Below are 13,678 nucleotides of genomic sequence, written 5' to 3' on the forward strand. Positions count from 1 at the left end.
ACGCTAGTCTCACTGACTCCATTCGTAACCTCTGAATGTTTCTCAAAGTGTTCCAGGCTTCAACCCCCAAGTGTTCAGAGTTGGTAATCTAAAGATAAACCTTTCTGCCAACTCTGCTTGAGGTTATTCACAGTGCAGACAATCAACCAGGGAAGGAAGTTCTAAGGAATACTGAAGGAATACTGAAACCAAGGATGTGCACGATCTGGAGGGTCTCCTGTGCTTTGTGGCCCTCAGGGACCCACTGAGCTGGTGATAATCAGAATAGGCAGCTAGTTCTGGATTCTCAGATGTGAGATACAGTAATATCCCTTTCCATCAGAGATACAACTATCACTGAGAAACTCAATGTGTATTTCTACACCTACAGATTGCAGAGTTTTGGAAGTGAAGTAAGAGTTGTGCCTACGTGCTTCAACACACACACAGGCAAGGGGCTCAAAGGGCCTCACAGAGCTGCATTTAGAGGCTTGGTTCCAGAGCAGCACTGTTAACAAGTACCCTATGGCAAAGACTGAGAGCTCCAAGATAGTCCTGTACTCCTAACTCTGCAATTAACACATGATGGAATCTGTTCTGTACCAGAGCTGTCAAAAGGAATCTGCTTAAGAATTAAGATTTGGAAGTCAAAGATAGCTGTTCTATGGCAGCAGCTGAGAACCACTGCCCTCCCAGGGATTCCATTCAAACCCCAAAACTACGAATCTTTTCCAGTGACTGCAGCTCAAGTAGGAGTGTCCTCCCCACAGGGCAGCACCAAAGTAGGCATGAATGACAAGCACAGAGTGAAAGCTGGGGGAGTTGCTTCTCTAGCCCCCATTCCAGGGGGAAAAATAGATCTCCACAGGACACACAACACCCTCTCTCCCCATGACTCCACATTCATGGATTTGTCAAACCAAGATAGCCTACTTTTTCTAGCTCTGTATCACTTACTTGTTTTCATTGTTGTTTGAATGATTCTAAGTGAACACAAATACAGGGTCATTCTCTCCCCCTGCCCGCCCCCACCTTCCAGCTTGGTGTTCCCTATTTACAGGGAAAGCAAGGCCTTCGATAAAGGGGTGTTACTCACTGCAGAAACGCAAGTATGAGGAAGCACGAAAGAGAGACGGTATCCACAAAGCAGATACATACTCGCCGTTTTTACAATGCTATCAAGAACTAGAGTATTTATAGACTGAAGAATCAACAATCCCCAAATCCAGGAAATGACTTGTATGCAGAAACTAGTTCAGAATTCAGGCATGGGGGACAGACACACAGCAATTACACATCTTAATTTCTTAACATCCAAAGGAATCGAGGAGTATGAGAAAGGAGAAGGCTTTCACGATTTTTACAGATGCTTGAGACGAAGGTACTCTGGTTAGAGGAAGATGCAAACCACTGTGGCATTTCCAGCCACGGCCGGTCGGCTCCCCTGTGCAGATGCGCTGGCTCTGCACCTCTACTTCACTTGCCCATCAGGGAAGTGGCTAGTGCCTCAGAGGGACTTCCTGTGTTGGGTGACGGCAGACATCAGCCAAGAGCTTGCTAAAGATGCAAACACAATTTGCCTGGGTGTGGGACTGAGGGTGCAAAGAGGTCTGGAGGAGAGGAAGAGTGAACCACACAGAGAGCAGTTTCCTTTGTAGTCAAATCAAACAAACATAATGCTGAGTGAACTGTCCATTTTTATACACTTCCAGTGTTTTGTACTTTTGTATGGCTTTTTATGGGTATTTGAATGGAATGCTTTTCATTTTCCAAACTTTGGGTTTTTCTTCTTTAAATGAGCACTTTCTATTCCAGTAATTTTTACTTCAGTTTGATTTGCTAAGATATATTGGAGAAAAATGGAAGAGCCTGAACGACAGCTTCTTGTATCTGAAACATTCAAACTTCAGTAAAGTGATTGACCAGGGCAACAAAATACCAGTTCCCTCCCCTCAGAGGTTGGCAACTAATCTGCTGCAGGTATAAATTGTTACAACAACTTTGGAGAGTAATTAAAGGTGAACATGTTCTTAGCAAACAACCCAGTAATTACATGTCTTGGTGTTTATGCCAGAAAAATTCTCAAACACATGCACAAGGTTGTTCATTGCCATATTTTTTTAAAATAATGAAAAAATTGCAAATAAGCATTATCCAAAGGGGTATAAAATAATTAAACTGTGGCGTGTTCATATAATGGAACATTAGATTGCAGTTAAAATGAAGAAATACCATATACTGTTTATGAATATATACATGCAGAGTAAGGTTATAAATACATGGGCAAGGAAAAGAAAACACATAAAACCTCCAGAATAGGTCACCTTTGGGCTTCCACTACTATATTTATAATGCTTTATTTTTTTAAAAAACCCATAGTGATTATGATAAAATGTTAGCATCTGTTCAACATGGGTGTTTATTATATTTTGTACTTTTTTTGTATATTTAAAATTCACAACAAAAATTTATAACACTTTATCCCACGAGTGGAAGGGAAAGTTATCAGAAATTTGTTAGTTTTCTTTTCTAGAAATTTTCGAGAATGCCAATTTCTCAGAACCCAGAATGTCTGCTCTGGTAATTAGGTTTAAGATTTCTAACAATAGTGGTATCTGTGCTAAAACATTGTTTCATTATCTCCTCAACATTGAAGTTTTGTTTCCTTAGCTTATTTTTGGAAATCACACAGCTAGAATGCACTACTGAGTTATAATGCTGCAATTCTGGACAAATGTTGCTGCTGAACAGGGCACTTGTAATCCCAGCTTACTTCAACCTAATAAATTACTTATTTGTAAAGTTGACTCATTTAGTAGAACCTCTTGGTGTTGTGTCCTACTGTGATGGGATTTTTCCCCACTGCAAAAAAAACAGCAAGAGCAATGTTTTCATCTAAAAACTCTTATTTCAGAAACTGAAGGTATTTTTCAACCACTTGCCTTTTCTAGGCAGCAAAGGAGGAATTTTAATTTTATTGAAAAACTGGCTCAACCCACACACATACCCATTTCCCAGAATTCAGCTGGTATTCACAACTGCTTTGCCAGGCAAGCCTGATGATGGGAGCATTCCCAGGGACTACACGGGGTCAGCAGGGACAGAAGCACTGCAGTGGGCACGGGAATGAGAAGAAAGAAGTGGAGTAGAGACTGACTTTCTCAGGGTCTCAGTCTTCCCAAACATAAATTAAGGGTGCTCCTGATACCAGATTCAGGGCTCCCCAGGAGCTTAGGGACTACATGTTAATCACACTGCCCTAGAATTTCTGACATAAAGGGGACCTCCTTTTACCAATTTCTGGTGGTAACAGCAAAGATTTGCTTGGTTTCTTTCCTTATCTACACTGTATCCTCCTAACTTACTATTTCTGCCGCCAAAAGGTTCTGAGGTTCAACTAAGGCAGGGGCTTTTGAAATCTTCACTACTGTCCTAAGAAAACCAAGTATTATGATTTGAGAATATGAAGATGAATCCCAGACTAGCATGAGCGGAAACAAGCCGAAAGTGAGTCCACACTACTATTTTGATCCTAGTCACCATCACTGAAGTTGACAGTGGCAACAACTGTCGTGACCATGCCCCAAGCTCTCTGGTAACTCTGAAATTGTATTATCTCCCTTTCCACAACCACTCTGTGACGTTGGTCTCATTTTACAGAGAAGGAGAGAGAAATCAGAGGGGTTCGGAAATATGCCCTAGTAAATGGCACCCTCCCTCTCCCGGTCACCCTTCAAATGGCCTTTATGCAAAGTATTTTCTCATAGCTATTATTTGCCTTCTGTTTATCTTAGAAAAAATAGTGTTGCACACACATTACAATACAGTTTAGAATAACTATGAGGGGTAAACATAATTTAGGAAGCTTGCGGGCAGATCCCTTGCCTGAAAAGGCCTTTGGAGATAATCCGCCCCAAGACTGGCAACATCTCAAGGCTGAAAAACAGAGACCTGTACAGAACCAGAACATAAAACCCGAACGGAAGACTACAGAAATTGCCCACAATATTTTAGATTTGCTCACTTCTCCGAGCACCAAGAAAGAGAGATATGTTCTGGTTCATTCTACAGGCAAGTTTGCTTACTGCTTCTTCATTAATGGAGCTGGGTGCCTACTGGGTATCAATACAAAACTCCTAGCTTAGGACCCTTCCGCATGCTTCAAGACGGGTCGTAGCAGGCACAGCTGGAATGACAGAACTGGTTAACCCTGGGAAGGAAAAAAAATGCCCCAAATTGATGTTAATAAACAAAGGGATTGCAGGAATAGGAGGCACATAAATACTCATGAACCAATCACCATTTTTTGAAATACAGCATTGGTTTAAGGGCTGCCAGAAGCAGAGGATCCTTGAATTTTCGACTCCAAATCTAAAATTGGGTGTTCATTTTGATAGCACTGGCTTTTTCAATAAAAAGAAAATAAAGAAAGGAAATGGGTCACTAGCTTTGAGACTGCACTACTTAGGGGGTAAAGGGGAATGAGAAACATGGCTTCAGTGGGTTTCTGGGCAGAAAACTCAGGAAATCTCACCAGGGCCAAGATCCTTATGATTTCAGTTATTGCCTAAATAGATACATGGTACTGAAAAACTTTGGGTGGGTTACAGATTCACCTTTCTTTTAATGTCACCAGGGAAGAGGGAAAAAAGAGAGGAGATAGAGGGGAAAAAACAGGTCCCTGAGCTAGACAAAGGGGGGCGGGGAGCGGGGGGAGAGTTGCCTCAACAACACAAGCACTGGTTGCATTTTAAAAATAATATTTATTTTTCCTCCTAATTTCCGTAGAAGTATGTGGTGGCTTTGTAATGTTCGAGTTGGCTAGGCTGAACAATATCCCTTCTGGTAGGTTGCCGGATACAGTGAGCCACTAGAGAGATTCTCACAGGAGATGGGGAAGGGAAGCAGCTGCCATTTTGTACTTCATACAGGTTGTCCTTTATCTGCAGGCTCACCTTGTTGGTGTGGAATAGCAGGCGGGTCTGCAACTGCTCCACCTTCCCCTGGCTCCTCCTTCAGCTTCTCCTAGGCCAGGTGTGTGTGTGCTGAGCTCCAGGATGAATGGCTCAGGCTTCTGCACGACACCCACACCAGAGTCAGAGGCCAAGGGAACTGACTTGGGCTTCAGTCTGTCCTGTGGACTCCAGCCTATCCTTGCTCTCTCCTAGTTTATATCCACCTTCCTTCCCAATTGCCTGTTCCAAGGACATGGAGCTCCAAGGACATGGAGCTCCAAGGACATGGAGCTCCAGCAACAGAAACAAAGGCAACAGCCTTATGGAGAGTGCTCAGTCAGCTTCATGATTATGTCAGGGTGAATCTCTTTGCTCTGTGGGTCTCTGCCAGTAGTCCTGCTTCTCTGAAACCTGACTGATACAAATACATTGTTTGTACGTTTTAAAAAGAGCAATTTTATTTTTACAACTGGGGAAAAAATACCCCAAAGTAAGGGGGAGAAGGTACTGTAGAAAATTTGGGAAATATCTATACAAAGAAAAAAATTAAAGTAAATCACCCACAATCCCACCAAGCAACTGTTTCTGTCTGCCTACCTCTATCTATACTCCTTTGCAAACTTTGATCGTACTGATTATGGTTTTATGCCTTCTAAAAAAAAAAAAAACCTTATCATTACAGGCTGAGCAGTTTCCCATGTCATTAAAATTTCTTTTGAAAACATGACTTTTCAATGGCTACAAAATACTCTGTTAGAGTTGTGTATTACAATATAACCATCCTCTTTTAAGTTGGTTACAATCATGGGCTTTCAGGAGCAACATTACAAAGAACTGCCTCACCCTGGTTCTTTGCAATATTTCTCATCACTTCCGTGGGAGAATGTTTCAGGCTCTGAATACATATTATCAAATGGTTTTGATCACTATCTTCAGGTCAATCAGCATCTCATACGTAGGCCAATGTTCAAAATACTTATCAACCAGCATAGCATGGGCATCAATGAATCGGAATCAACGATTTAATGTGGGAACAGGGTCTTAGAGTCCCTTGGTGCCATGCCAGGAGTTAACGCTTGAATCGTGGGGGAAAACTGGTGGACCCTTGGGGGAAGGATCAGACTGTCACGGAGATTTTTATCAGGAGGGTTTGAGGCAGCTGCCCTTTACCAAGGAAGTTGGCAATATTTTGACAGTTACCATAGTTTCACTGGGGTATGCTTAGTGAACATCAGCCTATGTTGGAGTTTCTTTTCTTTTCTTTTCTCTCTCTCTCTCTTTCTTTCTTTTTTTAAACTATGTTGGAGTTTCTACCTGACCTTCTCTTCTCTAGGCTGAACAAACCTCAGTTATTTCAGTCTTCCTCCACCATGTCTTCTTTTTTCAAAAGTTTAAGCCTCTTTACAGATCTCCTAACAAGCCCTACAAATTGTGTTTAGTGAAGATCAGATTAGGCCAACAGTCTAATGTTGACCTTTTCAGTATTGGAAAAGGGACAAAGAACAAAGTACAAACCAAGAGGGAAAGTATACAGTGCATGTGAACATAGCTCAACTGTTGACAAAGGAGCCAGCATCTAGATGATGGGATAAAAGCATGACAATATCAGCTCTCTCACTGGTGTAACTGCTAGACAGGACAAAGTGGTGAAGGAACTGTTGTCTGAGTCACACACATCTACCCCCAAAGATTGGTGGCTCCTTCCTTTGTGCCCCAGAGCCTGTTTGCTTACCCTATTATGGAGCTTATGACAAGCCTTGGCAATTATTTGATCTTATCTGCTTCTCCTACCAGGATCATCCACTCCAGGAAATCTGATTTATTTGTTTAGTCATCCCCAGAATTTAGCCAAGAGTCTGCCCTAGAGAAGTACTCAATACACCTTAGGTGAATCACAAACCACCTTGTCCTTCACCAATTGCATGGCTTCATGGAGTGGGGCCCCAGATGTTCCAAGCTAGCTGTTTCTTAGTGGTTCAGTATGGAGTTATATACAAACCCTCATCTGTCAGAGTCAGGGAATATGTAGGTAAGGCAGAGAGTTTCAGAGCCTGCAGAGCCTGGAGATGCCCACTGTCCTCCAGCTTCTGTGCTCCCCTCATTTGTTCTTTTAGAGAAGTAGAGGGCAAAAGACAGCCCAGTCTTATTTCTGATCACTTCTACTTCTGCCACTTTCTTCAACCCCTTAGCACTTGAGTGTACAAATGCCAACTGAAATCCATTCTCAGGTGAAAACTCATTGGCAGGAAACCAACCCGAGTACTTGTTAAGAACTCTAGAACTACAATTACTGAAAAGTAGTTTTTGCCTTTCGACCGATTCCGTCTCCCAAATCTTGAGAGCTAATAAGGTGAACACTTGAAAATCCAAGCTCACTCTACTGTATGTTTAAACAATTATAGTAAAGAAAGGATACCTAGCTTCTCTTCCTTCTCAGGTCTTCCAGGTCCAATACCGAACCGCTGCTTCTCGTCCCAGCCTATCCACAGCAGCTTCTCATTAAGATACTGGAAACAACTAGAGGATGAACGTATCATCTTGCCTCCTCATTTTACAGCTGGTTTGTCTGACAGTTGTGCAGAAAACCTATGGTCCCTCTTAATTCCACCACTTTAGCATATGTTCCTTTAAAGGCACAAGGACCTCAACTCTCAAGGAACTGAAAGAGCTGCATCCTGACAACCGTACACAATACAATTTTAATCTTTTTGTGTGTGTGGTGAAAGGAGAATTGCTTTTTGTGGGGAAGTGATCCAATAGGATATGCAAACCAAATGAAGGGAGTGAATGAAAAAGTACCAGCTGAATTTTCAGCCCCTTCTCCTAGATGTCTTCAAAATGTACCTAGCACCAGACTGGTACTTTGCACACATCTCAACAACTCCACCGCAGCCAGGTTAGACAAGATTCTTAAAGGATTGAATTCTTTTTTCAAAAGTTTAAGCCTCTTTACAGATCTCCTAACAGTCAAACACACCCTCGGTGGCAGAGTAAAAATTCACCTTCTCTGCAGAAGAACTGAAAAGATACAGAAATGCAATATGGAGAATCCAAAGCCATTTACTCAAACCTTGGCTTTAGAGATTGGAAACAAAAGGAGGGCAATTGGTGCACTCCTCAAATTCCCGATGACGCTACAGCTAACAGGGAGCACCATTCACCTACTCTGTAAGCTCGGAAGCTCAAGGAGGGGGAGCAAGTATTTCCTGGATGCCTATAAGGACCGGGTAAGTGACACAACTAGAGCGAATCGCCCCTGCGAAGAGCCGCAATTAAAGGTTTCTGCCAGTGCCGATAGGATCGTTGTCGCCGTGACACAGTGTACAAAGCAGTTTCTTCTCTCTCTCCCTGAAGCCCTCTCCTTACTTTTCCCAGGGTTTAAAAATCATGTTAACAATACGCAAACAAAGCATGGCCAGATGCCTTTCGTGGTCAGATGGTTCATTGTTTAAAAAGTTTCAGTTTAAAATCCAAAAGATTGTTAACAGATGCAGTTTCTGGCTAGGGACTGGGAAAAACCTCACTTAAACAAAAGAGTATGTTGTGATTGGAACTAAAAAGGGAATTACCTTTAAAGATAAGAACCACAAACATTTCCTATTTGAAAATACCTCCAGCCCCACCAACAGGACCTTTTTGTGGTCCTTTCATGAAAGTTAAAAAACATTTGACAGTGGACTGCGGCATAGGACAAACCATGGCTGACCAACCAGTCCAGTCGTTTTTACAGATTTGTTTGGACTTTCAGCAAGGCCACAACATCCATCTCTTACTCTCCCCCGGATTACTCAATTAGGCAAGCCTCCAATTAATTTCTTTCCAATTCTTTTAGCCCCAGAAATACTTTCGCTGCTTTCATTTTGGCTCTGGAAATGGGTTTTCAACTAGAGATGTAGATAGAGGCAAGTGTGAGAAACGAGCACAGAGCTTGATAAGCAGACAGCCGCTGCTGGGACTCAAGTCACCATTGGGTGGAAAAGAGCCACTTGGCTGAGGAAGGCCTGGCCCCATCCTCGGTTCCCAGTCTCGCTTGCCTCCACAACTGCGGTGCACTTTTACACAGAAAGCCTGCTTTTCACCAACTCATGGGTCTGTTTCTGTTGGCCTTCATGGGCCCTTACTCTATGGCTTCACTATGTGTGAGAATGTCTGTAATGCCCTGGGTTCTAATCTTGAAAGATGGAAAAATCTAAGAAGCCATGAGTCTGTCGCTTTCCCTTGGCCTGAGAAATGGATATGGCTTGGCTTGCTGGTGACAAGCCTGATTTGAAAAGGCTACCTAAGATATGGTCCAAGGAAAACAGTCTGTTCTTCGTAATAAAGATGGCCACCGTGGGCTCCATTTTGAGAACGGGCAACCTGTTCCTTACGAAATCACATTATATGAAGACAGGTAAACATCATGCCCTTTTCACACTTAGGTTTTTGTTCTCGTATTCACTGTATTATTTCCCTGTTTATTACAGCGCCCCAAAAGGTCAGTTTCAGACCAAACACAGAGCAGAGTTTTAACATTTTGAGAAGCTCTAATCAAGAAAATCCTTAATTTAGCAACAACTAGCATCCATTTTAAAGTGAGGCAGATGTATAACCCCATGGGAATCCCTAAAGAGTTAAAATGGCTTTCCCACTCAGCCATGCCTTGGCGGTCACGTAAGGAATCCAGGCTGCAGGAGTGAAGCGAGCAGGAGAACTGCACTTCCAAGGATCTGTGCAGTCTGGCCAGGTAGTAGGAGGAAGGGCCTATCCGTCAAGGAACGGGATTCTGAGGCCAGTGGCCACATCCATATCTATCCTCCGACAAAATGGCAACTTCACCATGTGCACATGAGACAGGGTTTGCAAGGGGATTTGATAGGCCTGGAAATTGAAAAATGAGCAGCAGCTGCACATCCAAGGTCATTACTATCCTCCAGGGTTTGCCTTTTCTAATCTAAGGGGCAGTAGTTTCCATGATTAACTTTCAATTGCTGTCAAGGGTGTGATAAAATCTGGAAAGAAGAAAACTTTCCCTTCAGTAAGCTGCTCCCATTTCCCTGCCCTTTCCTTTCCTCCAGTGTATATTCTCAATCCTCACTTCATATTGTTTCCTAATTTTGAGAAAAAACTGCACTTGGATGAGCCAAAATAGACAATGTCCTATGTGTATACAGGCACTTGAAGATTTTTCCTTCTCAGTACCAGGGGCTAGGTCTTTAAGATGGTCCCTTGTTTTCCAAGACCATACAATTCCATCACTTTCAGAACTGAACCCTTTTTATTTTTAAAATTCTTTCCCAGTGTATTACATCTGTTTCCTGAGCCATGACAATGAGTTCAACAAGAGAGAGCCATGTACAAAGAGAAAAGAGGACAAAGTCATTCACAAACACATTTTCCTGGTTACTACTAGATTAGGAATCCTTAAGACTACAACTTAGTCTGATCTGGTAGCAGCTCAGAAACCATACGGAGAGGTTACAGCTGGACATGTCTCTCAGCAAAGACCCCCGGAACCAAACCCCACATGTAGTTTTATCAATTTCAACTGCTCAGGTGGAAAACTAATTGTGCTTTCAATTTTATTTTTTTTTTTTGACAGTTCAGTATAAGACTAATGACAACTTAGTGGTTCGCTCATCATACACTTATTTCAATGTATCTGATGCTGGAGTTACAAAGAGGAGTTAAGCCATGGTGGCTCGCCCAGAGAGGCACAAGTCTGGCTGCAAAGGGGTACATACAGGCTTGATACGGCAGAGATGTTCCTGGAAGGCTGGCACGGCAACCAAACAAGGCAGCAAAGAGGCAGTGGGGCTGAGAGACAGTCACATGGGCAAATGCACTAGTCGCATAAGAAGAGGGTTCTCTGACTGATACTGTGTCTTAAAAGGAAATCAGATTGCTACAGTTTGTTCCTATTTCCTTGGGGCAGGAGTGAGTAACTAGAGTGTCCACTGCCTTGGGGACAGGTAACATTTCCCTTCGGTGCTAAACTGCCCTTCCTATTTACCCCATCTTGATTCAAGTTCCTACTGGAACAGAAGAAAAAGTGGAAAAAGATGGCCATGAACTTGACTGGTTCCAAAAATGGGGTGGGCACAGTCTGCAAATTTGCCACAGGATTTAAAAGATGGCAGAGTAAACTTTATTGCAGGAGATACAGTCCATGGGGTGATGCCTACACCATGAGTGCTGATATCCATTCTTCCCTTCTGCAAAGGTAACAGGACCAAAAATAAAGACTGCTTTCCTTGCAGGTGGGGCCATGTAGCTAACAGTGGGGTATGAGGGGAATTCAGGTGGATGATTCCCGGGACATGTCCCTAAGAGGGGAGGTGGGGAAGTGTGTTGCCTTCTTCCCCCTTCCTCCATCCTTGTTTAGAACATGAAATGGCCAGAGAGATACCTTGGACCATGAGGACAAGGCCACACCCTAGAGTCACTGAAATGGAAAGTTGCTAGGAGATGGGAAAGGAAGATTGAGACCCCAGAATACTACTCCTAATCTACTGAGATACCAACTTTTATGGAAAGAACAGGTAGAAAACTCTGATTTTTGTGTACACCACTATCAGATTGGGTCTCAGTTACACAGGATTACAAATAATGGTTACAGGTGTGGGGGATATGGGGAGGTGTCCAACGAAGTGTTCATAAAAACAATATCCAAGCTGTTGGCACTGTGCCGCATGTAGCAACAAGGCCATGATCTGGTTTGTACATTACAAAGAGCTGTCTGAATTTCAGTGGTGAAAAGGGAGAGCAAAGGGCATGAAAAGTGATCATTTTCCAGTTAACCATAAACACAATGAATCTCTTACCTTTTTCTTGCTACAGTATATTTGCCATTTTTTCTCAGCTGGAAGTGCAAACATGGCTTCCCTGTGTTTGTCTGTCAGGTCAAGTTCATCCTGAGGGGAAAAAAAATAATAATTAGTATTTCATAGATTAAACGTTATTCCTATAGGAGAGGTTATCAGTATCATTAGGGAAAAGAAAAAAAAAAACCCCACCAACATATAGTTCAATGAACTTGGAAAAGACCAAGAAGGCAAGGTATGTGTTGCCACTGTTAAGAAAGCATGTCTCTGGCATGGGGCTGAGTACCGAGCACAGCAAGGACGACAAGATTCACCCTACACCTCCCGAAGGGTGTGGGAAAGCGGGCTGGGCACAGACAGAACACCCGAGCCAGTGTGCTCTGCTGTAGAGGGCCCGGTGAGCATTAAAGGCCATCAAAGGTCCGGGAGTTTGGAAGGATTACTCGTATTACAGATGGCGGTTCACTGGGGGTGGCTCAACAAACACTGGGTATCAGGCTGGACCTGAAGAACCTGGACATGATGAGAGGAGGAGAGTAACGGAACCAAAGGTGGGGGTGTGAGAACAGATGAGCTGTGTTTGGGGGACAGCGACCAGCTTAGCGGAAGCACTGAATGATGCAAAGAATCGTCATGTGAAAGGTTTGGGAGGTAGGGAGTGACCAGTTGTGAAAAGTCATAAATGTCAGAATAAGGAGTTTCTTCTCTTGACCAAGGAGAGCCAATGAAGGTTGTGAACAAGCACATGGCATCTTCATTGCCATAAATCCCACTAATATTTATTCAGAGCTTTACGCACCAAGCGTTGTGCAGGCATGGTCTCAGTTCCCACAACAACTCTGAGTCCACTCATTATTTATGTCCTCGTTGTAGTAACAATGCCTACTGTAATACAGCTAGGGGAAATTTAGGTGGAAGATTGGGTATGTAACTTGCTCCAGACCACACACCTAGTAATGACGGGGCTGGTTTTCAGCCCGCAGCTGTCAAACTCCAGAACCCAGACTCAGCCTCTCAGATCAGTGTCTGGAAATATTAATTTTACAGTGGAATGCAGCTTAGATTGGACACTAAGGGAAGGCAATTTACAAACATCCATAACTAATGAATAACAATAGGATGATGAATATAAAGTGTTTGGAGAAAAGCTCTTGGCATTTAATAACTCAATCATCCCTGGTCTGTGTTACTGGCATTGAGCGTCTAGTACATTTTTATTACTAGAGGGAAAGTTACCTAGTTGAGGGTGCAGACTGGTGGGTGTGAGGCACATAAAAAGATGCCGTAAATTAAGGCACAATGAGGTTTCGATCCCTGAGGAGCATAAACACGTTCCCCCTCTGAATGCCCTTGGTATATACTTGTAATTCTGCCACTAGTAGACATGGGCTTCACACCTCATACTCCTACCTCCATTTATCATCAAGTCCTGTCATTTCTTTCATGAAAGGTGTCACGATTTTTCCTTTTTTGATTCCCAATGAAACCACCCAAATTTATGCTCTTGATCCACTCCATTGGCTCTGGGCAATAGCCTCCTCACTGCTTCTCCTTGCCTTTCCAACCCTCCCTATGGCACACCCAGAATTCATTAAAGCAGCGGTACTTAAACCTGAGAGAACCTCGGAATCATCTGGAGGACTCCTTAAATCATTGATCGCCCAGTGTTTAAGGACTGAACCGCTGGGAGCAAGTGTGAAAATCTGAGTATCTAAAAAGTTTCCAAGTGTTGCTGATGCTGCTGGTCCGGGGACACTTTAAGACCAGCGCCTTAAAAATCAAGCTCCTGTGCTGTTTTGAGCTCCCAGTTCAAAAAACTTCACTAGTTCCAAACCCCGACAAAATTAATTACATCTTCCTCAGCTTGCCTTTGAGGTCTTCCATTTAAAACCCCAACTGACTTTGCCAGGCTTGCTTCTAGTTATTCCTTTTCTGCCTTAT

The 13,678-nt window shown here is 43.0% G+C and overlaps 1 protein-coding gene across 2 annotated transcripts in view; it reads right to left on the reverse strand.

Annotated features, from left to right (window-relative positions):
* DAAM1 (dishevelled associated activator of morphogenesis 1) overlaps nucleotides 1–13,678 on the reverse strand; it is a 112,863-nt gene that overhangs the window by 67,361 nt on the left and 31,824 nt on the right. For both annotated transcript variants that reach the window (XM_021701535.1, XM_044918419.1), the window contains exon 3: nucleotides 11,738–11,827. In XM_021701535.1, the coding sequence (XP_021557210.1) occupies nucleotides 11,738–11,827 (90 nt within the window). The remainder of the gene's footprint in view (nucleotides 1–11,737; nucleotides 11,828–13,678) is intronic.

This window comes from Neomonachus schauinslandi, chromosome 9 (assembly GCF_002201575.2).
Source record: "Neomonachus schauinslandi chromosome 9, ASM220157v2, whole genome shotgun sequence".
Taxonomy (NCBI): Eukaryota; Metazoa; Chordata; class Mammalia; order Carnivora; family Phocidae; genus Neomonachus; species Neomonachus schauinslandi.